This window comes from Purpureocillium lilacinum (assembly GCF_023168085.1).
Source record: "Purpureocillium lilacinum CBS 284.36 DNA, scaffold_8, whole genome shotgun sequence".
NCBI classification, from domain to species: domain Eukaryota; kingdom Fungi; phylum Ascomycota; class Sordariomycetes; order Hypocreales; family Ophiocordycipitaceae; genus Purpureocillium; species Purpureocillium lilacinum.
This window is the reverse complement of record NW_027072118.1, coordinates 505661-525647: the sequence shown is the minus strand read 5'-3', so window position 1 is coordinate 525647 and position 19987 is coordinate 505661. Positions and strand designations below refer to the sequence as shown.

The window sequence follows — 19987 nt, the reverse complement described above, 5'->3', positions numbered from 1 at the left end:
AATTTCATGTCATGGGAGTTGGTTAATCTAGTAGTCCGTCGACCCGTCCTTGCCAGCTTCAGTTCCGCGACTTCGTAATGCTCGTCAAACCGTCGTCACGCCCTCGGCGCAGCCTAATAACGCTCCAACTCTCAGACCGCCAACGACGTATACAAAGTCACAGCGGGGGACGATAATCGACTTCACGACGTCAAGTGCACGGCACTGTCTCTGCTCATCTGTAAGTCAGACACATCTTATGTATAGTACCCAAGATGCTACAGGCCTCGTGGCACGACCCTGACATTCGTGGGCGGCTCATCCGGCGTCATCCAACGCCGCTTCAAGCAAGAAAAGATGAGCTCCAGGCGTGCGCCGGCCCAGGTATCGCGTATCATGCCCAATCGCCGGCATACTAGAATGTCCCGCACAAAGCAACGCTAAAACGCCAGACACCACCCAAATCATTTCCCGCGCCCGCAACTCCGTCGCTGGTAGTCCATATGTCACATAATCCCCATCCGCTGGCCAACCGGCGACATTTATACATGCTATGCTCTTTAGGGGTATATCGGCTTGCCTCGCCTAGTAGCTGAAATCAACATTCGCCATGGTCGGTGTCGACTTGTTCTGGTTGGTCTGGGGCGTCACGTTCTCGTTGTCGTGGTGTATGGTGATGGTCGACGAGTTGGAGTCGCCGAGCGTGGTCTCGGCCGTCGAGTGCGACGACGTGGCCTGGAGCTCGTGCTCGGGCGGCGGCACCGCACTCGGCGACCACCCATCGTGGAGCATCTGCTGGAAGCTCCAGCTCGGCTCAAAGGCTTTGCTGTTCCAGGCGTGGTTCACCCGCTCGTACATCTCGTCGATTTGCTCCAGGCTGATCTTGCTCGTCTCGTACACCATGCACCAGACGAAGAAGACGGCAATGATGCAGAACGCGCCCCAGATGAAGAACACCTTGGGCCCGAAGCTGGCGCTGCCGTCCCCCTTGCCGACCATGAACGGCGTGCTGTAGGCGATTCCAAAGTTGAGGACCCAGTTGGAGGCGGTCGAAAGAGACATGGCCTTGGCTCGGACCTTTAGGGGGTAGATTTCGGACGTGACGACCCACGCGACGGGGCCCCAGGATGCGGCGAAGAAGAAAATGTTGAGAGAGCAGAACACGACCAGGATCGTCTGCGACACGTACCGCAGGTCCTGGCCGGCTGCGGTCGTGAAGCTCGCCATGAGCAGCTGGCATGTCGCCATGCCCACGGCCCCGATCATGAGCAGGCGTCGCCGGCCCCAGGATTCGATGATCAAAAGGCCCGGGAACGTGGACACGACGTTGATAACGTTGATAATGAGCGACTTCGTATACGGACTCGACACACCGACGCCGCCAAAGAAGGTGGTGCTGTAGTACATGATGAAGTTGATGCCCGTAAGCTGCTGCAGCATCTGCAGGCCGCAGCCGGTAAAGGTGCGCCGGCCAAGGTGTGGCGTGCCGACAAACACGTCCTTGTACGTGTCGGGACCGAGGGTGAGCTCGTACTGGTGGTTGGCGATGATTTCCTGCAGCTCCTCTATGAGGGCAGGGTGAGTGATATCGAGGCGCCGCAGGCGGCTGAGTGACAGTCCTGCGGCCTCCTTACGGCCCTTTTTGACCAGAAAGCGAGGCGTCTCGGGAAGGACAAGGAGACCCGCAGTCAGGATGAGCGCCGGCACCAGCTGGAGGCCTAGAGGGATGCGGTACGCGGACGAGTTGGTGAGGTTGGACGTGATGATGTTGATGACTGATGCGGCGAGGAGGCCTATCGTTATGGACAGCTGGTACGCGCAAACGAGGGTACCACGTATCCATTTGGGGGCCATTTCGGATTGATAGAGAGGGACCAGGACGGAGATGGCGCCAACACCAACGCCAGCGAGTGCCCTGTTGGACGTTAGCAAGGGGATTCATCAAGGAGAGCGGCCAGGAACAGAGGGAGCGTACCTCCCAACGAGGAGTAGCGGCACGGCATCGGCGCAGACCTGGCAGATGGCCCCGATGCAAAAGACGCCGACGGACAGGAGGAGGGTTATGCGTCGTCCGAGGGAGTCGCCGGCCGGGGCCGCGAGAAGGGCGCCGACAACGGTGCCGGCGCTTAGAATGGCGACGATGATGGACAGATCCTTGGGACAGATTTCCGGTTCCGCTGGCGAACCGCAGTTGGTCGCGAACTGCTTCTTGAATGCCATCATGGCGAGGATCCCGTTGATGGCGCTGGTCCGCGTTAGCGTGTGTCTCGTGATGCTGGTGAGGCAGCATGCAGTCCCGACATGCCCATCCCGCACCGTGAGCCCCTCTTCGCGCAGCAATTCCCAAACACGCCCAGACCATATCCCGCCGTCCACGTTGCAAAAGGGGACAAGAGCCAACTTACCCAGTGTCGTATCCGAAGAGCAAACCACCGGATGCCACAAAGAGACCGACCATGATGGCCGGCGCCGACGAGCCTGCGACATTGTCGGGCTTATGCCAGCCCATGGCAATCGCCATGGTGCGCGGTGGGACGTCAGTCCACGGTAACGGATGGTGGCAACGTTCGCTCGACTCGTCGCTCGCGGTGCGTCGATGTGCGTGGGAGACTCTGGTCTTGGTCTCCTCTCAATCGTAGCGGCTTCGGGATCGAATGCCCCCTCGAGGGCGTCGGCGAGGACCTCACTCTGGGCGGACCATGCGCGGTATCGCAGTGGGCGGACGGCGCATGTGGCAGTTCGGGTTTTCGGCTGAAGGGTCCCTCGACGGCGAGGAGGAGGAGGAGAGGGAGGAAGGACAGAGGAGGCGGGCGGAAACAGGCGTGGTGGTGTTGTCGAGGATTGGTGGACGAGGGACGAACCGGTCCCGTGCAGGTTGAGGACGAGGGTGAGCGAGGGTCGAGGCGGGAGGGCGAAGAGGGAAGGGAAAAACTGGGGAGGAGGCCCGCCGCTGTCCGTCAGGGAGGATGGCATGGCTGAGGCCAGCAGGATCCAGGCCACAGACGAGCCGAGGGGTGCGCTGATTGGGCGGGTGCCGACGCCAGCAGCGCCGCGGCGGGCTGGGCTGCCTGGGGGCCTGCTGGGCGGGCTTCCACGTTAGGTGCTGGGCTGGCCGGGCTTGCAGTGGGCGGCGAGCGCATGGGCGCTGTGGTGGCTGCTGAGGGCGCTGGAAGTCGCACACACTGCGCACACTGTAGCGGCCATTGGGCGCTGGCCTGGCCCGTGGGCTGCAGTGCGGGCGGCGGGCTCCACCACCCTTTGTCCCGCGCCATGCCGCCTTGGGCGTAGGCGCCTCGCCGCTCAGGAATGGCATTCTCTCGCTCTGTCATTCTCCCCCATCTTTTCCGCGCTCTCACACTCCACTCCGCCCGCGTCCTTGGCCCTCGACACCCGCACCCGCACCCTCCACCGTCGCTCACCCTGACCTGACGCTGCAGGCCCCCGGCCTGGGTCACACACACTCGCGCTGTGGCTGGCCGGCCCTCCGCCTCCGCGCTCGCTCCCCCGGGCCATCGCCCGCCTCTGACAGGGCCGCATGAGGGATCCTGTGCTGTTGGGACCACGGTGCGAGCGCCGTCTTGCTCTCGTCAGTCACCACCAACACACGCACGGCGGTGGCGGCGACCGACCACGACGACGACGGGGCCCCTGGACGCTTGGCCAGGTTTTTCTGCAGCACGCTGGCCCGGCATCGCTGCGAGCATGTTGCTATTTGAACATCCTCGCTGCCGCAGGCTCTGCCTCCCTGTTCCGCGCAGGTGAGCGACAAGGGAGCGGCCCGCTGGACCAACTGCACTGCGGCGTGGAAGCCGGAGTCTCGCCTTTGGGGCCCCCCTTCGACGGCTGTCTCTGATCTGTCTCACGTATGAATTCAAACGACTCGAGGGACCCTTGGAAAACCGGAACCTCAACCTCATGGCGGTCGCCGGCCCGCTCGGGCACCCCCCCATGGAGCTTCCCCAGATTTGGAACGCCCTCCCAAGATTCCATGCTTCAGTTGGCCACGACGCCGACGCCGGCTTTGGGCCCAGCAGCGAGCACTACCGCGCCACGACCGACCAACAACGGGCAGCGTAGCCCTCAATGTCATGCACCACCGCGGGTCAAGGTGACGGCCAGATCGGGCTGCTCATGCACGTCGCCGCGCCCAGAAGACGCTTGTGATGAACGACCGAGCAATAAGTCACCGTGTCGGGCGCACCGTGCTCAGCTTTGGCCGCCGCCACCGCCCCTTGCACGGCAAACACCACACCGTGTGCCTGTCGAGGCCCGCATCCGACTTCTGACAAGTTACAGACTGGCGAAGCGTCGTGCAGCGGCACGCCCGAGTGGTGCTTGGTACCTAGCCGTGCCGTCGTGGCCGTGCCATCCATTGCCGACAGATGACTGCCACGGCTCGAGACTCCCCCTTGCTGACTGAGCCACGTCGCAACCAACAGCGTCGGGCTCGTCAGCGGCCACGGGGCAGGCAGGGCTCGGGCCCGAAGACTCATCGCCAGCGGCGAGGCGAGCTGCACTGACGTGTCGTGTCGAGCTGTGGGGGATTTCACTGCCCGCGATCGCTTGGCTCGCACATCACGCGTACGTGGTACAAGCCCGGGCAGGCCGACGGACGGCGCAAATGCAGTGCCACCGCAAGCCAGCGACAGCGCCGCTGCTGTCGTCTCTCGCCGTCATCCCTCACCGCAAGTATGGAGCACGAAGCGTCGGGCTGTGCGTGTGCAGGCGTACGAATGCCCATCGATCGCGAGGCTTCATGGACCCTGATCGCCATCCGCACTCTGGCACCACCACAGGGGACAAAGCTTGACAACCAACCTGGAACGTACCTAAATCTGCCACCAGGCAGACGGGCACTGTGCTGGTAACCGGCTCTCCGCAACGGCCCCTGTTGGCACGCACACAGTCCCCGTTGACACCAATCCGCGCTGTGTGTCTCGTAGGGGACAGCAACAGCGCCGCGGACGTGGTTCGACAGCCGGTGGCTTTAGGGCCATTCTTAGCCTGGCCGGCTCGCGATGCGATGCGGGGAGCGAGACAACGGGGCGGTACGTACCGGAGCGTGCGTGCCAGACCCAATGGCCTCAGCAGCTCACACCACCCACTCGCTCCAGTCGACCTGCCTCGACGGAGGAGGCTGCTGCAGTCCCTTGGATGCTGGCCAGTCCGGGCGCGGCGGGCTGACAGACTGTTCGGCGTCACTCGGCTTCTCATCAGACCACCCCCGGATTCGTGGCCGGGGTTCACGCACGCCGATTTGGATTACTCCACGGGCTCACGTAACGTGCGACGTTTGCCGGGACACTATCGATGAGCCACGCCGCCCCTAATCTCTGCCACTCAAATGAGAGCCCCAGTCCGGCTCCTTCTTGGGGCGTCGACGGTAATTGATCCTCGTGCGAGTCACTCTGGGATCTGGCCGCTCTCGTGGCTGCTCGACTGCCACAAAGCATCACAAAGCCATGTGTGCCCTTGCTCGAAGCCAGCGTTTCGGGCCCGGCACCCTTCCATGCGTTCTCCCTGGCCCGTGGAGCCTACCGTGTGTCGACTACTACCGGATGCTATGCAGCTCGCATGAGCAGGAGCGGACGCAATGCGGCGCCTGTGGCACGGGCAGGCTGGCACATTCTACGGCATTGAAAACGCCACCAACCTCGCGCACGTCGATATTGAAGTGCGACAACGGAGCAGACCGCCTTCCAGGCCGTTCTGGTCAATGGTCGTCGAGATCCGCCAGGCGCGTGCGTCGACCACGATGGCCGACGTCGACACCAACGTCAAGCCTGCCCAGCCATGGCACTCGGCACCCCAAGCCCAGGGAGGGCAAGTCAACCTTTCTTTCAGAAGCCATGCTGCGTCTCGACCTGCGCGCGGCGTGATGCCACTCGTAATGCCAAGCTCACCACGTTCGAGCCAATCGCGTGGTCGGCCGGCCTTGGCTGCTCAGCATCGTGTCACCCCAAAGGCCGCCGTGCAACCGCCTCCGCAAAGCCAAGGAAGGCGATACGACGCGCGCAGCCATGCGACGACGTCACCGACGACCTGCGTGTGCGGTTGGTCGGTGTCCGGTATTGGGAGTACGTAGTACGGAGAGTACAGTACAGTACGGGAACGAGGTCTAAAGGGTCTCTCTCTCGTATCGTGAGCATGCAGCCGTGCGGCTCTTCCTCAAAGGGGCCATATCTTCCACGCCGTGATCGTCGCCGCATCACCACGTGCGAAGCACTGATGCATGCAGTCTCGCCGCCTGTCCGTCCGAAGCATATGTGCAGTGATGCCCCTGCCGTCAGTTCGTCGCGCGCATTGACCCAAACCAAGACCAGCCGACGGTCCAACCGTAGAATTCCTTTTGCCTTCGTTTGCCTGCCGAAGGGCTGAACCTTTTCCGGCACGTGCTTGGATATCTACGCGCCTCGATGCCTACAGAGTACACGTCTGATTTTCTCTCGCTCATCGTCTCTCGCTCGGGCCCGTCCCCATGCATGTCACACGGATAGTCTGCAGGCCACGACGCACCGCCCATCATGCCGCCCTGGCCGTGTCGTGCCTACGTACGTACTCGTACTGCCTACGAAGCAGGACTTTTCTGCTTTGCCCTTGCCCTTGCCTTGAGCCCTCGCCTTGGCGGCGCCTTGGCCCTCCAGCCCTCCGCCACGCTCGCACGCCCATGCATCGCCATGGATGACTGTCCTGTGACTCCTGTCCCTGCTGCGGTCCATTCCCGTTCCCCCCTTTTCTACTACTAGCTACGCAGCTGCCCTCCTGCCTCGGGGAGCACCGCATGCGCGATACCTGTCGGAGGATATGCACATACTACGTGCTCCGTGCCTGTGTACATACGAAGTGCAGTAGATAGGTTGGGGAACATGCGCATTGGCGACACGTGGGCGGTGAAACCGGACAGGGGGGCGGGCGGTCGGGACCTGATCGACCGTCCGTCACATCACATCACATCACCATGGACAACGAGATTCGGCGCACGGTGACGCTGCGTTCTTTTTTCCTCTTCTTGGTGGATGGACAGCCTGTAGACGAATATCGTAGGGGACACGCCCGTGCCCGCGGACGGTCACCCAGGCTGCGCCGTGTACATACTACCAAAGTACTGGTCGCCGAACTACCTTCGATGCCGTGGGTTGTGGCCGGCTGTGGCGGCGACAGTCAGACGGGCTACGCGGAAGCAGCAACAGCAACAGCAGCAGCAGCAGCAGCGGTTCACTCGGTCGGGAGGGCGCATTGGTGGTCGTCGACACACGTTTCTCCGCATAACAGCTATCGATACATACATACATGATGGAAACAAGGCGAACAATAAAATGTCCACACAAATGGAATCAGCAAAATAGGAACCCTTCCAAATACGCCAGTGTGCTAGCCCAATGAGCCCTCGCAGGGTGTCTGTATCCAGCGCTAGCTAAGCGGTGGGGGTTGACCACGCGGCTGCCGTCGTCGCGGCGGAGGGGCATGTGCTGCCGTTCTTTTGTGTATATGCCATGACTGCGGAACCCGTCACACGTCAAGTGTCCGCCGCCCCCTTTTGCTTCTCGCGCAAGGGGGGGAGCGCGGGGGGATGAGAGAGGTGGTGGTGGTAGGGAGGTGAGGTGAGGTAGCGTCAGACTGCAGAGACGTCCCTTACAGCTCGAGCGTCACCTCCTGGCCCTTGACGCGGCCAATGACCTGCTCGGGGGCGTACTTGGGGATGACCTCGTCGTCGTGCAGCATCTCAAACTCCTCGGTGGCGTCGCGGCCCATGAAGTTCATGATGGCGTTGGGGCCGCCGGGGTGCTCGTCGAGCCAGTTGCTGAGGTCCATGACGACGCCCTTGACCACGACCCACAGGTCGCCCTTCTTGTTGTGCTTGGCAACCTCCTCCATGGTGTACTCCTTGGCGGGCACCTCGAAGGCCTTGGGGCCGGCAGCCTTGGCGCCACCCTCGGCGGGGGCGGCGGCCGACGCGGGCTGCTGCTGGAGCAGCTGGCCGCCGTTGCCGGAGCCGGACGCGCTGGGGCCGGCGGCGCCGTTCCACTCGACGGTGACGCGGTTGGGGGCGGCGGGGTCCAGGTGCAGGGAGATCTGGCCGAGACGAGCGGCGGCAGCGGAGCCGGAGCCGGCGCCGGCGAGGGCCTTCTGGAAGAGGTAGTTGCTGGCGGTGTCACCGGCGACGCGGCCGTAGACGACGCAGCCCAGCAGGGAGGAGCCGCCGAGACGGTTGGCGCCGTGGACGCCACCGGCCAGCTCACCGCAGGCGAAGAGACCCTCGAAGGGCTTCTTGTCCTGGTTGAGGACCTGGGCCTGGTCGTTGATCTCGATGCCGCCCATGGTGAAGTGCAGGACGGGCTCCATGAGGGCGACGTGGAAGTCGTCGTTGATGTCGAGGGGCAGGTTGTGGAAGAAGCGCTTGCCCCAGGGGTCCTTCTGCTTGCCGTCGGCAATGGCGTTGTACGTCTTGAAGGTGCTCTGGAGGTGGTCGGGCGAGCAGCCAATCTCCTTGGCCAGCTCCTTGCCCGTCATCTTCTTCATCAGGCCGCGGCCAGAGTAGTGGCGGGTGTGGAAGTCGAGGACCTTGGAGGCCTTGGAGTTGAGGACGAGGCGGATGGGGAACTTGTTCTTGTCCTTCTCCTTCCACATCATGCCCGAGACGTAGTCACGGTGGCCGAGCTCGTCGCAGAAGCGGTCGCCGTCGGCGTTGAGCAGGATGCCGCCCTCACCACGGAGGGCCTCGGCGGCGAGGAACTTCCACTTGTTGCCGGGGTCCTTGGGGTCGACGAGACCAGTGGGGTGGACCTGGACCTTGTCCATGTCGATGCCGTTGCCGCCGATGGCCATGACCATCTTCTGGCCGTCACCGGTGGCGTGGACGCCGTTGGTGGTGGCGAGGCCGAAGGTGTCGGGGCGGTGCTTCTTGAGCAGCGACGTCTCGCCAAAGTCGGCGGCGTAGCCACCGGTGGCGAGGATGACGGGGCCGTCGAGCTTGGCCTCCTGGCCGTTGTGCTCGTAGGTGACGCCGGTGACCAGGTTGCCCTCCTTGTTGAGGCTGGTGACGCGGGCCTTCTTGATGATCTCGACGCGGTGGGGCTCGGCCTCGGCCAGCTCCTCGAGGCGCTGCATCAGGGCGTAGGTGATGGCCATGCCGGGGAACTTGGCGTCGTGGCCACGGTGGGTTCGGGGCTGCGAGTGGCCGCCCAGGCGGGAGACGAGGGTGAGGTCGAGGTTGAAGACGTCCTGCAGCCACTCGACGGCGGCGGCCGACTTGTAGGTGAGCACCTTGATGAGGTCGGGGCGGGCTTTGTCGCGGGCCGACTTGAGCGTGTCATCGTAGAACTGCTTGACGCTGTCCTGGATGCCGTGCTCGACCTGCGTCCGCGTCAGGGCGCCGTTGATGCCGGACGTGGCCTTGGTCGAGTTGCCGCCGAAGAAGCCTGCCGAGCCGTCAGCTGCTAGTTTATTTCATGTGATTGCATCACTGCGAGTGCACTCACCCTGCTTGTCGAGGACGACGACGTTGCCGCCGGCCAGGTAGATGGTGTGAGCGGCGCTCAGGCCAGACACTGTTTCGGCTCAAATTAGCTTGTGATCCTTCCCCGCGAAGGGTACCCCCCTCGCCACCACGCCGCAAGCGTCGCCGGCCACCTCACCACCGACGTCGTCGCCGCCGCAGGGCATGCGACAGACGGGCGGGTGAGGTGGCGCGCCGCGCTCGCGGGATCGGGCCCAGGCAAGGCATAGATGGGCAGGGAGAGCAAACTTACGGCCGCCGCCGACAACAATCACTCTGGGAGCCATTGCGATGACGCTGTGTGAAGAGGATGAAGAGGAGGGCTGAGACGGTGAGGCTCGAGATGCGACTGCGTGCTCTATGGTATCGCTCACGCCGGACGACGATGCACAGAGAGGTAAAAGGCGAGAAAGACGGCGCGGGGGTATATTATAGGGGAGGAAGGGGAAAGATGACGAGAGGGAAGAGGAGGAGTGAGGAGCCGAGAAGTGAGAAGCCGGAGTTTTAAGAATAGGCTGGAGGAATGCTCGCGCCGAGGACGGGGAGCAGCCATGGAGCCCACCGAGGGCCAGACAGCCGAGGTCAAATGCGTTGGCGGCCCCTCTGAAGGTTCGACTCGCTGAGCGCAGGGTGGACTGGCTGGTGGAGGGAGCACCGGCTTTGGGGCGCCCGCCATAGGCTGGGGCGACCCGGGCTGGGGCCCTGCGCGGCGACACTTGCCATGCCATCCATCCATCCCCTGGGGAGGGGCCCCACTGCCCGCTACGGAGCACGGAGAACAGGCCTGACCGGGGGGGGGGGGGGGGGCGGGCGCCTGCTGCTGAAGGTGCCCAGGCGCAACCTACGGGCACAGTTGCCACCAGTGGTGATGTCAGCCGCTCCACGCTGGAACCGATTGCCGACGCTGGCGGCGCTGCGTGGTCAGAAGGGTGTTGAGAAACGACACAATGCTCGGCCCGGAAATGCGCAAAATCGGGCAGCGCAATCGCAACAACGGTCTACTGTGCGGTCAATCCAATCAGTCATGGCAGCGTCATGGACGACCAGCAGGCCCGGCAGCGTGTCCGATCTGCTGCCTCCGCCCACAGACCGTCCCGTCGGCAATTCCGCGCCTCGCGCTGGCTATTGAGCGGCGCCCCAGCACGAGGACGCTGTGGGGTCCCCCCCATCCACGCCGCACGGCGCTGCATCGCTGCTGGAGTAGCCGGGCGGCCACGGGCACCCCAGTTTGGCCGGCCGTCCTGCGCCGGACGACGACGAAGCGAGGAAGCAGCAGATTTAAAAGAGCGCGTTCGCGGGCTCGTGAATTTTCGAGCCGACTGCTGGCCAGCTACCCCTGTGCACCCTCTCCCCTACTGTCGCAATGCCCTTGTGGTAGACCCCACGGGGGCCACGGCACGCCCGCGACAATGCGCTCCAGCGAGGCTGCTCGCCAGGACATGTACCGAGGCTGCGATGGAGTGCATCAACGTCTTGCCTGTCGTGTGCCCGAAAGTGCCGTGTCATCGTCCCTCGGGGCCCCTGGCCGATGTCGAACGGGCATATAACCGCACCGCATGACGGCTTCTTTTGCTGCCGACACACGGTGCAGGTGCAGTCGTTCCCTCCCTGTCGCCTCCCGCTTTCCCACATGCTTGAGGTTGGGGGCACGCGTGCATGCGTGTGCGCCAGTGTCCCTGGGCCAACAGACGGAGGGTTCGGGCGCGACGCCTTGACATGTGAATGGATCCAACTGGCGGCGTCCCCCAGCCGCCCAGCCCAGCCCAGCCCAGCCCCAGGGCAGCAGCGCCTTGGGACACCCACAGGCGGCAGGTACCCCAAATTCCGTACCCCACAGTCATCATCTGACCCCAAACGCCCGCGCCGGGCTCCCCAATCGCCGCCCGTTTTTGTGAGCGTCTTTGGCCCCGCGCCCATTGGCTGCGCCCTTTCGCCCCAGGTACCCTCGTGCGCTGCACTGCGCTGCGCTGCGAGTGTGCGCTTTCACATGTGACGCCCACGGCAGGGCCCGCGTGACGGGCTCCCGCAGACGGCGGCGGAGGTCTCGACGCATTGGTGAGCACACATTAAAAAGGCTAGCCACTGCTAGTCATACGGAGCACTGTTACGGAGATGACTCGGTCGGTAGTAGCATCAAAACTTGGGGTCGTAATCCGGGGGCGATCCCGCACCTCCTCGGACCTTGGAGCATGTGTATGAGTAGTAGCCTCTGCCCTCGACTCCCCTCCCTGTCGCTGCAGAATCGCACGCCCTGCCTGAGAATCGTCTCGCGCGCCGACCTTCGGCCCCAACGTGCATGACCGTTTGTTGCGTTGGGCGCTTCAATAACCGACAGACATCACAGCAACGCCTCTTGCCGCTGAACGGCTTCTGCGAGAACTCGGCGTTTGACCCGACGGTTGATTCCGGATTCCACCAACCACCGGCGTCGGCGGCGGCTTCTTTCGTTCCCAGAAAACGTGCGCTATTTCGGGCACTTGGCGATTCCTTGACTCAGCCAGGTCCCGTGACCAGTCACGTTACTGGCCCCATCGAGGCAGCTCCCGGCGGGACCTGCCCAACGCGGTATCGACCCGCATTGCTCGTCACCATCCCTGGTCGAGACCTCGAGACCTCGTGAGACACCCTGGCTTTTGGTGACGTCGGCTTGTCTCGAAACACCGTCTTGCATCAACGACTCGCAGGGCCACCCACCGCTCGAGGCTGCAGAACCTGCATCCGCATCGCACCCCTCGTTCCACCACCGCTTTACGTCCATCGCCGTGCATTTTGTTTTCCCAACGCCCGGGGCCATGAGATTCCCGCGCTTCCTCCCCGTGCTCCTCGCCGCCGCCCTCCCCACCGCCTCCGCGCTGGCCAACCCCGCCGACCGGGCCCAGATCCCCATGATGCCGCCGCCGCCGCAGTCGCCACCCACCCCCGACGACAAGGGCTCCTCCTCCGGCTCCGGCTCCGGGGGAGGCAGCGCGTCCTCGTCCGCCGTGCCCCTCGCCGACATCCTCGGCACCAACCGCGCCCTCACCTCCTTCTCGTCCTTTGCCCGCATGCACGCCTCCACGTCGTCCCTCCTCGCCGACCACTCCGCCAAAACCACGGTCCTCGCGCCCCTCAACTCTGCCATCGAGGCCCTCCCCCGGAAGCCCTGGGAGGATCCCCGCGACTACGATGCCCTGGGCGAGCAAGCCTACGACGGCTCCGGTGGCGAGTCCCGCGCCGACGCCAACCTTCGCCGCTTCGTCGAGGCGCATCTCGTCCGCGTGAGTCCCTGGCGCGAGGGCGAAAAGGCCCCGACCGTTGGCGGCCGCCTGATCTGGTGGGCCGACCAGAAGAGCGGCAAGAGGGTCATCCTGCCGGACGGCATCGAGGTGGAAAAGGTGGCGAGCACCGTCGCCAACGGCGAGGTGGTGAGTATTCGACTTGCCGCGCACGAGCACAGTGACTGACGTCCTCTCAGTGGACTCTCAAGGGCGTCCTGAACTACACCTGATTAACCGTGCGGGGGCGCATGTGGACGCCTCACAACCGGCGCTTGGACAAGTGTGTCTATTTTAGCTGGGCAAGTTGAACTTGCCAGCACGGACGTTTCGCAATATAGGCTGCGTACCAGAATAAATAGCGCGTTTCTGATCCTCGCCCGAGCAAAGACGCACTCCGTGTTGCCAACGAGACGTTGCACAGACTGCCCCTTAGCGCTATCCGCAGACTCTACGCGGGCGAACATTATAAAAGCCCAAGAGATGCCGTGTCTAAGCACACAGGGGCACTCCCTTTGTCTATAAACAAACGCATCGAGCTATTGTTACTTTTCTTTATGCTAGAACCGCAAAGGTATAGCACTCGATCCCGCTCTTCATAGAGAGTCGCTAACGTATCTTAGATGCGCCCTCAACTTGCTCTAGCCGCTCTTCTCATCCCTACAGCCTCATGCGCGCGAGAAGTTGCTCGTGAAAACGAAAAGAGGGCACAAGACGGTGTGAAAAAAATTGACTGTCGACAGCATGAAGGAGGGTACTGTGGTTGGAAGTGGGCAAGTCCATATAGGGAGTCACTACTCACCGACATCATCAAGGATCTAAATGTCAACGCGACCTTTAAGGACGGACAAATTCTCGGCTGCAAGATGATGTCAGGTATGCAGCGTACCGGGTATTGTGCGAGGCTAGAAAAGTACAAGAAGAAGGAGATACCTGGCACGGAGGTTTTCAAGCTCGCAAAGGCTCTCAAAAAGCACTGTGGCGGGTGTGGAACTGCATGGTCAAATGACGATGGGCCGACTGGGGGAGGCGTCTGCCTCAACTTTTACGAAGGCAGCATCAAGCCATGCAAGGGGGGTCCGGGGATAAAAGGGTGCTATTGATGAAGCTGGGCTGGAGAGAGGGGGCAAGCTGCTGAGAACCGACGACGACTGGAATGTACCTAAATAGAGACGTAGCTATATACGCTGGCGCTCTAGTTCTGCCCTTGTTCTCCCGAAGGATCGCAAGCATGAAGAGGAGGGCCTATTACTCTACACGAATAGCATGTGTGATTCATGCCTTGATTTCCAGTGCAACATGCGAGGCGACTTTGCTTTCGTGTAAACATCTATTAGCTATCGTTTTCGTGGGTTTCTGTCACGCGTCACAATGCAGTTCGCAGCCTCGAGCACACGGCATGTCCTTGGAGCATTTCCCTTGCAATTTTGAATCGGGTCGCCGCTTCGCAGGCTCAGTACGTGTCACCTTAGCATACGGCAAATCTGCCTATGAGAGCGCAAATATCGTTCAAGCTTTTCCCTTCCGCGATTACATGTGAACATCTAGCCCGCCAAAACGACACCCAACGCCTCATCGTGCAACCTCATCAGCCCAACCCCGATCCACTCGTCCGTCACACATGCAGCCCAGATGCGAACCAAAACAGACCCCGTACCATTTGCGTGCAACCAGGACAAAAACCATACCAGTCCGCCGTGAGAGTTGATGAAAACGGTGCGGATACGTCAGGCTTTTGCCCAGACGCCGCCCGCTACAGAGGACAACAGAATTGCGAGCCGGGTATATGACAACCGCCGCTTGTAAAAAAAGTGGCAAGGCGTGGGCCCGCCAAACAATGAAATGAAGCCGTCAACGAGACCATCGCCAGGATTAAAAGGGTATCGGCGCGATGGATCAGACTCATATCAAAACATGAACAAGTGCATGTGAGGTCAGTATTCGACCTTGACCCTCTTGGGTTCGTTCGGCACGCCGTGGCTCTCGCCGTGGGCACCGGCCCCGTAGTCGGGTGACTTGCGCTTCCCTGGACCGGGGGGCCCGCTGGTCGCCGTGGTGCTCGCCGCCGCCGCCGAGGTTGACGCTGCGTGGCCATTGCTGGAGGCTCCGTGGTCGTCCCTCAGGAAGCTCGGGCCCGAGCCCACCACTGGCGTCGCAAAGTTCAACGGGCTCGGCAAGGTGTTGCTGTCGCTGCCGCGAAAGTTCCAGTCCGGATAGAAGCTGCTAGGGCTTGGGAGAAGTTCGTTGTTGAGGAAACGCGACGGCAGTGCCGAGACGGGCGTTTCGCCGTTAACGCTCTGCTGCGGCGGCGGGCGAGCAAACGGATTTGGCGGTCCGGTAGCGCCCGCTGATAGTAGAGCTGAAGCCGACGGCGAAGGCGGAGGCAAGACGACTGAAGAGTGCGAGTTCTGACGCTGCGGCGCCTGCGTCGGTGTAATGGCCGGGTTGTGCGGCGAGTTGGACTCTGCCGTGGCGCTGCCGGGGTCGGACGCGCCATCCGGAATCTGCACGGTGAGTCGTGGGCCTCTAGGTCTCGTGCCGCCGACCGCACCGCTGACTTTGAGGCTGTTCGCCCTGGAAGGAGGCGTGAAGGCGTCCTCTGCGCTCGACGACACCGACGCATTCCGTGTCCTGTCCAGGCTGCTTTGCGTGCCCTCCCGCTTCGGAGGCGGCGACGACGTCAGCCCACTTCGCAGTCCAGAGGCCTCCACCGACTGTGATCTGTTTGTCGACAGCCCAGACCCGGCCTCCGACTTGATGGAATGCTCCATCTTGATGGCCTGTGGCTCGGAGGCAAAGGAGGCCAGGTGCTGAGACAGGATCGAGCGGTTCTCCTCGATGGGCGTGAAGATGCTGTGGGACTTGCGCTGGGGCAGCTTCTTGATAGCCGTGTCCACGGTCGTCCGCACCTGTAGCCGGTCAGAACGCTCCGTGTTGGGTTCGACGGGCGGCGGCGGCTGAGGCTCCTGGGGTCGGCGCTCCTGGGTAGGCTGCGGCGGCGGCGAGATGTGAGGCATCGGCGGATGGGGCACGTGTTGTGAGTGCTGTGGCTGCGGCGGCTCCGAGCGGGCGACGGGCACCGGCTGAGGGGGCTGCGCCGCGTAACCGGGGGGCATCGATCGCCGGTCGTCCACGTAGGCTTGCTGCTGGTGCTGGTGCTGGTGCTGCTGAGGCGGATAGGGATACTGGTTGCCAGGCTGCGGCATCATGCCCTGCTGGTTCCCTCCCGCGTAGATGGGAGGAGCAGGCATGTAGGTGATGCCGGGATGCGGCCCATGCGGCTGCGGGCCGACGTGCGGAGGTTGAGGAACCATGCTGGGGGCCATCCGGCGGCCGTCGTTTCGCGAGTTGGGACGAGAACCCATCTGCGGCTGCGGCGTCGGGCCACGAGGATGGTGCGGGTGCGGGTGGTGGCCCTGGAACGGAACGCCGTTGGGGATGGGCGGAGACGCCGACGGCGTGTGGTGACGGAGGATCTGGGAGAACGGAGGCTGCTGGCCGTGGAACTGGGGAGGCATCATCTGAGGGTCGACCGCTTCAGGGCCGCGCGGGGGCGTGACATCACCCTCCTCGTCCTCTTCCTCGTCGTTGCCACCGTTAAAGTCAGACGGCCCCTTGTGCTCGTTGACGCCACCGTGCTGTGTCTATTAGCCTTGGTCAAGACGCAGTGACGCGGGGGGACACAAACCACTGTATATCTCCGGATGAGCTCGTTCATGTCTGTGGAGGAGTATTCGTAGAGCTTCTTGTTGTTCCCGAAAATGAAGACGGCGACGTCGACCGAACACAGAACGGAGAGCTCGTGTGCCTTTTTGAACAAGCCGCCCTTGCGCTTGAGGAAGGTCCTGCTCGATGTCAGCGGGGTTCGCAGTACGGTCTGAAGGGCGGGCAGCGGTCCTTACACTGAGCGGTTCCGGTCATCCTTGATGGCCTTGATCTCAATCTTTCTGCGCCCCATGGTTGCGGTTGCGCGACGAGGGTCGGGATGAGAGATGTAAGCAGGCGCGGCACGACGGCTACTCGACACCGGAGATCGAGGCGGGCGATCGGCGACGCTCAGCCGCAAGACCAAGTGCGTGACGACACTGGCGGCAGAGGGTCGGCGCCGTGGGCGTGGCTGGGGCGGCGTGGAAGCCGGCCTTGGCGAGATTCCTCAACTGCAGCAGCGACGGCGGCCCTCGGGGTCAGCGCAGAGGGCACAAGCAACGGTCGGGAAGGCTGCGTATGGTGATCGACGAGTGGCAGCTGGGGATAATGCGCAGGCGTCGGTATAAGAATCGGGGTGGTGCAGTCGAATGGGTCGCGATTCCGACACACCAACGAGGCTCGCGGGCGTCGTGCTGTGCATGCGGCGACAAGGACGGGCCAGTAGACGGCCGCTCGGTTCCTGGCGCGCCGGAGCAGACGCAAGCTGGCAAGGGACGAGGAAACTGTGCGACGCCTGTGCCGGCGCAGATGTTTCGTGCAGATGGGGCGGGATCTGGCGTGGGAAGCTTCTAATAATAGGACCAGAGATCGTGTTCAGTCGGGACGGATGGGGATGCGATGGGATGGGATGGGATGGGGGATGGGGAGGGGAAAAAAGTATGGGAGAGGGCAGCGGCAGGAAGAAGGGCCAACTAACGGCGAGTGAGGTAAGGCAAGGCAAGGCAAGGCAGACGACGCGAGCGAGGTGGAGGATGGAACGCAGGCGAGGGGTGGGCTGGGCTGGGCGGGCAGCGCAAGATTGGTTGGTTGGGTTGGTTGGTCGGTGGTCGCGGGCGGCCTGCCTGGGGGGGGGGGGGCCTCTCAGAGCGCAGCAGCGGTGGTGCAGCGCAGCGCAGCGACAACCACAGGCAGACGGGGCAGACAGAGCAGGGACGGGGAACGGCAGCAGCAGCAGCACCACCACCACAGGGCAGACGGGGGGGCAGGCTGCAAAGTACCCGCTCGTAGCTCGTGGATGGGCGACAGGGATCCCTGCGCCCTTGGTAGGGTTTTCGAGGCGAGCCTTGGCCCGTCTCCGTCGCGGTGCTGCGGTCCGTGTGCCAGCGAGGAGGGTTCAAGGTTGCGTGGAGCTGACGGGAGGCGCTGCAGCAGAAACGGGCAGGGAGGGTTGGCGGCACCTCCAGGCCCACCTGTCGTCCGGCGGCGCACCGTCCGGGGCCCTTGAGTTGAGTCCCGACAGGTTCACCTCACCTCCCGTCAGGCTGGGCAACGCCCCCCAGGTGGCCCCGCCAGAGGTGGCCTAACGGGGGCTACAGCTGCCCAAGGGTGGCCCGGGGAGGCGGTGCGAGTAGCCTCCGCTAGACGAGGTGCCCGGTAGCTGGCGCATTGCCCACCCACCACGGCCCGGGCACCACACCCCAGACCTCGCCTGGCCTCGGGCCCAGGTGCACCGTCTTCACCACACGCGACGCACCTGAGAAGCGGCACCAGACAGCACAGATGCCGCCGGTACTTGACCACCTCATGGAACATTCGGCCGCGAGCGCCAGGACTGAGGGCGTAGCGGAGCAGAAGCCATGCCGCCGGCCTGGGGCACGCGGTGGCTTGCGCCTGGCCCGAGTGCCCAACGTCCCCCATCCCTCGCCGGCTGTCTCGGTGGCGTCCCTGATGATACGCCGCGGGCGCTGACAATGCCAATTGTCAAGTCAAGTCCGCCCTCGCTCTGTCTCGCCCGGACAATTGCTGTTTCTCGCGCCCTGGGCACTAGACTCGGACGCCCTGCTCGCGGCGTCGCCGTCCGCGGCCAACTGCCATGCCATGCCATGCCATGGCAGCGCAGAGTTTTCTGTCCTTCATTCCATGCTTCCTTTCCGCGGCGTGGCTTGTCGAGGGCCGCCCGCGAGATTTGGTCAATGCAACAACACCAGCCTGCCGTCCATGCCACCTTCCGCGCGGACGCTCAAGCGTTGAGCACCAAGAGCATTAGAGCATCGTCTTAGATGAACTGCAGCCGCCGTACCTACCCAAACGGTACAAGCGGAAGGCTCGACTGGGCCTCGTTGCCCACATGCCAGCCAAGCCACTGCTTCTCCGCAGGGCATTGAGCCACCGACAGCCCACATCCCCATTCACACGCGCTGCGAAACGTGACGGGACCATGGCAAACCATCCGGCCCCATTCATCGTTGTTCGTTGTCATTCCACTGCCCACCACTGGTTTTTCGTGATTCATCACTCCATCGCTCCAGTCTTGTCTCTGTCGGAGTCGCCACCTGTTCGTCGCGTATGCACCGTGCAGTCGGTACCTGCCCGCACGTCGAACCCCTCCCACCGTCGTCTGTTCGTCTGCCGCCCCATCGGGCGGGTGCGTGGCCGCAGCACGCGAGAGCGTGCACGTCCTAGCTCCGGGTGAGGCTGTGTCGACACCGCCGACCGACCGGCGTGGTCGCCTGCGGCTGACTGATGCGAACTAGCATCGTGTTTGCCAGGGTTCCACGCGCGAGGGTGTGAATGCGACGTCGCGGCATTGGCTCTCCGACTCCCGCTTGGGGCTTGTTTGCCTCGTGCAGTCGCGCTCAGAGACATCACTGCTAGGTATGATGCACATTTCTCGCGGCCCTGGGGCTCGAGGGCTTCCGCGCTGTTTTGCTCAGCCCTACAGGAACCGACAATCAAACGCGAGCAAAAGCGTCGCCGGTGACAGCTCCGACCGGACTGGCGGACCGAACCCGAACGCCCAACAAGATTCGTTGTTCCGTGGCCCTGTGCAGTCAGGTCACCGCGCCCTTTGTTGGCGGGAACTGTCACGCTGAGCCATTCCCACACGCTTTGTTGACCAGACGGCCCGCGCCGCCGACTGCCCTCCGTGCCTGGCGTGGCCGCTCGACGCTCGACTCGACATTCGTCACGGCACGCCCACGGATGGCGGCGCCAGCCCGCCGAGACGCTCGTCGTCGAAGCCTATTTATTCCTGTTGCGTTGCGCATCGCATGTTTTCAAACCCTAGTCCACGTGGGATCTATTTCCAGCCACGGTGACAGCCAATCTGAGATCCACCGCAGCCCTGGCGCGATTCGCGCGTGGTGGCCGCAGAACAAGCGCCCGATGCTTGTGACCGACTGACGGCGGCGCGTTTAGGCTCTGCCCAGGGACATCATCAGTGGCTGAGCGGGGCAAGTTGGCCCTCGGCTCATCGCAGAATCGCCGCCTGGTCGCTCGCATGTGCAGCATCTCTTTCGCCTCGAGAGCAGGGCGCGGCGGTCTGTCTTGTCCGCGCCGTGGGGCAGGCGATGGCGTCGCGAGCCTCGAGGCATGCTGGTCCCTGACGGCG

At 63.3% G+C, this 19987-nt stretch overlaps 4 protein-coding genes across 4 annotated transcripts; 1 reads left to right on the top strand and 3 right to left on the bottom strand.

The window, feature by feature from the left end:
* Nucleotides 1-564: 564 nt before the first annotated feature.
* PLICBS_010057 (glucose transporter) lies at nt 565-2500 on the bottom strand (the record flags this gene model as incomplete). Its single annotated transcript, XM_018327141.2, has 3 exons — nt 565-1894; nt 1955-2224; nt 2385-2500. The coding sequence occupies 3 exons, from the start codon at nt 2498-2500 to the stop codon at nt 565-567; spliced, it is 1716 nt and encodes a 571-aa protein (XP_018174172.1).
* Nucleotides 2501-7611: 5111 nt separating this feature from the next.
* Nucleotides 7612-9762, bottom strand: PLICBS_010056 (uncharacterized protein; the record flags this gene model as incomplete). The annotated part of the gene is made up of 3 exons (XM_018327143.2): nt 7612-9398; nt 9459-9527; nt 9729-9762. 3 exons carry the CDS (start codon nt 9760-9762, stop codon nt 7612-7614), a joined length of 1890 nt encoding a protein of 629 aa, XP_018174174.1.
* Nucleotides 9763-12267: 2505 nt separating this feature from the next.
* On the top strand, nt 12268-12962 carry PLICBS_010055 (uncharacterized protein; the record flags this gene model as incomplete). Its single annotated transcript, XM_018327144.2, has 2 exons — nt 12268-12879; nt 12930-12962. 2 exons carry the CDS (start codon nt 12268-12270, stop codon nt 12960-12962), a joined length of 645 nt encoding a protein of 214 aa, XP_018174175.2.
* A 1701-nt stretch (nt 12963-14663) lies between these two features.
* PLICBS_010054 (uncharacterized protein) lies at nt 14664-16687 on the bottom strand (the record flags this gene model as incomplete). The annotated part of the gene is made up of 3 exons (XM_018327145.2): nt 14664-16367; nt 16418-16574; nt 16632-16687. The coding sequence occupies 3 exons, from the start codon at nt 16685-16687 to the stop codon at nt 14664-14666; spliced, it is 1917 nt and encodes a 638-aa protein (XP_018174176.2).
* Nucleotides 16688-19987: the final 3300 nt, after the last annotated feature.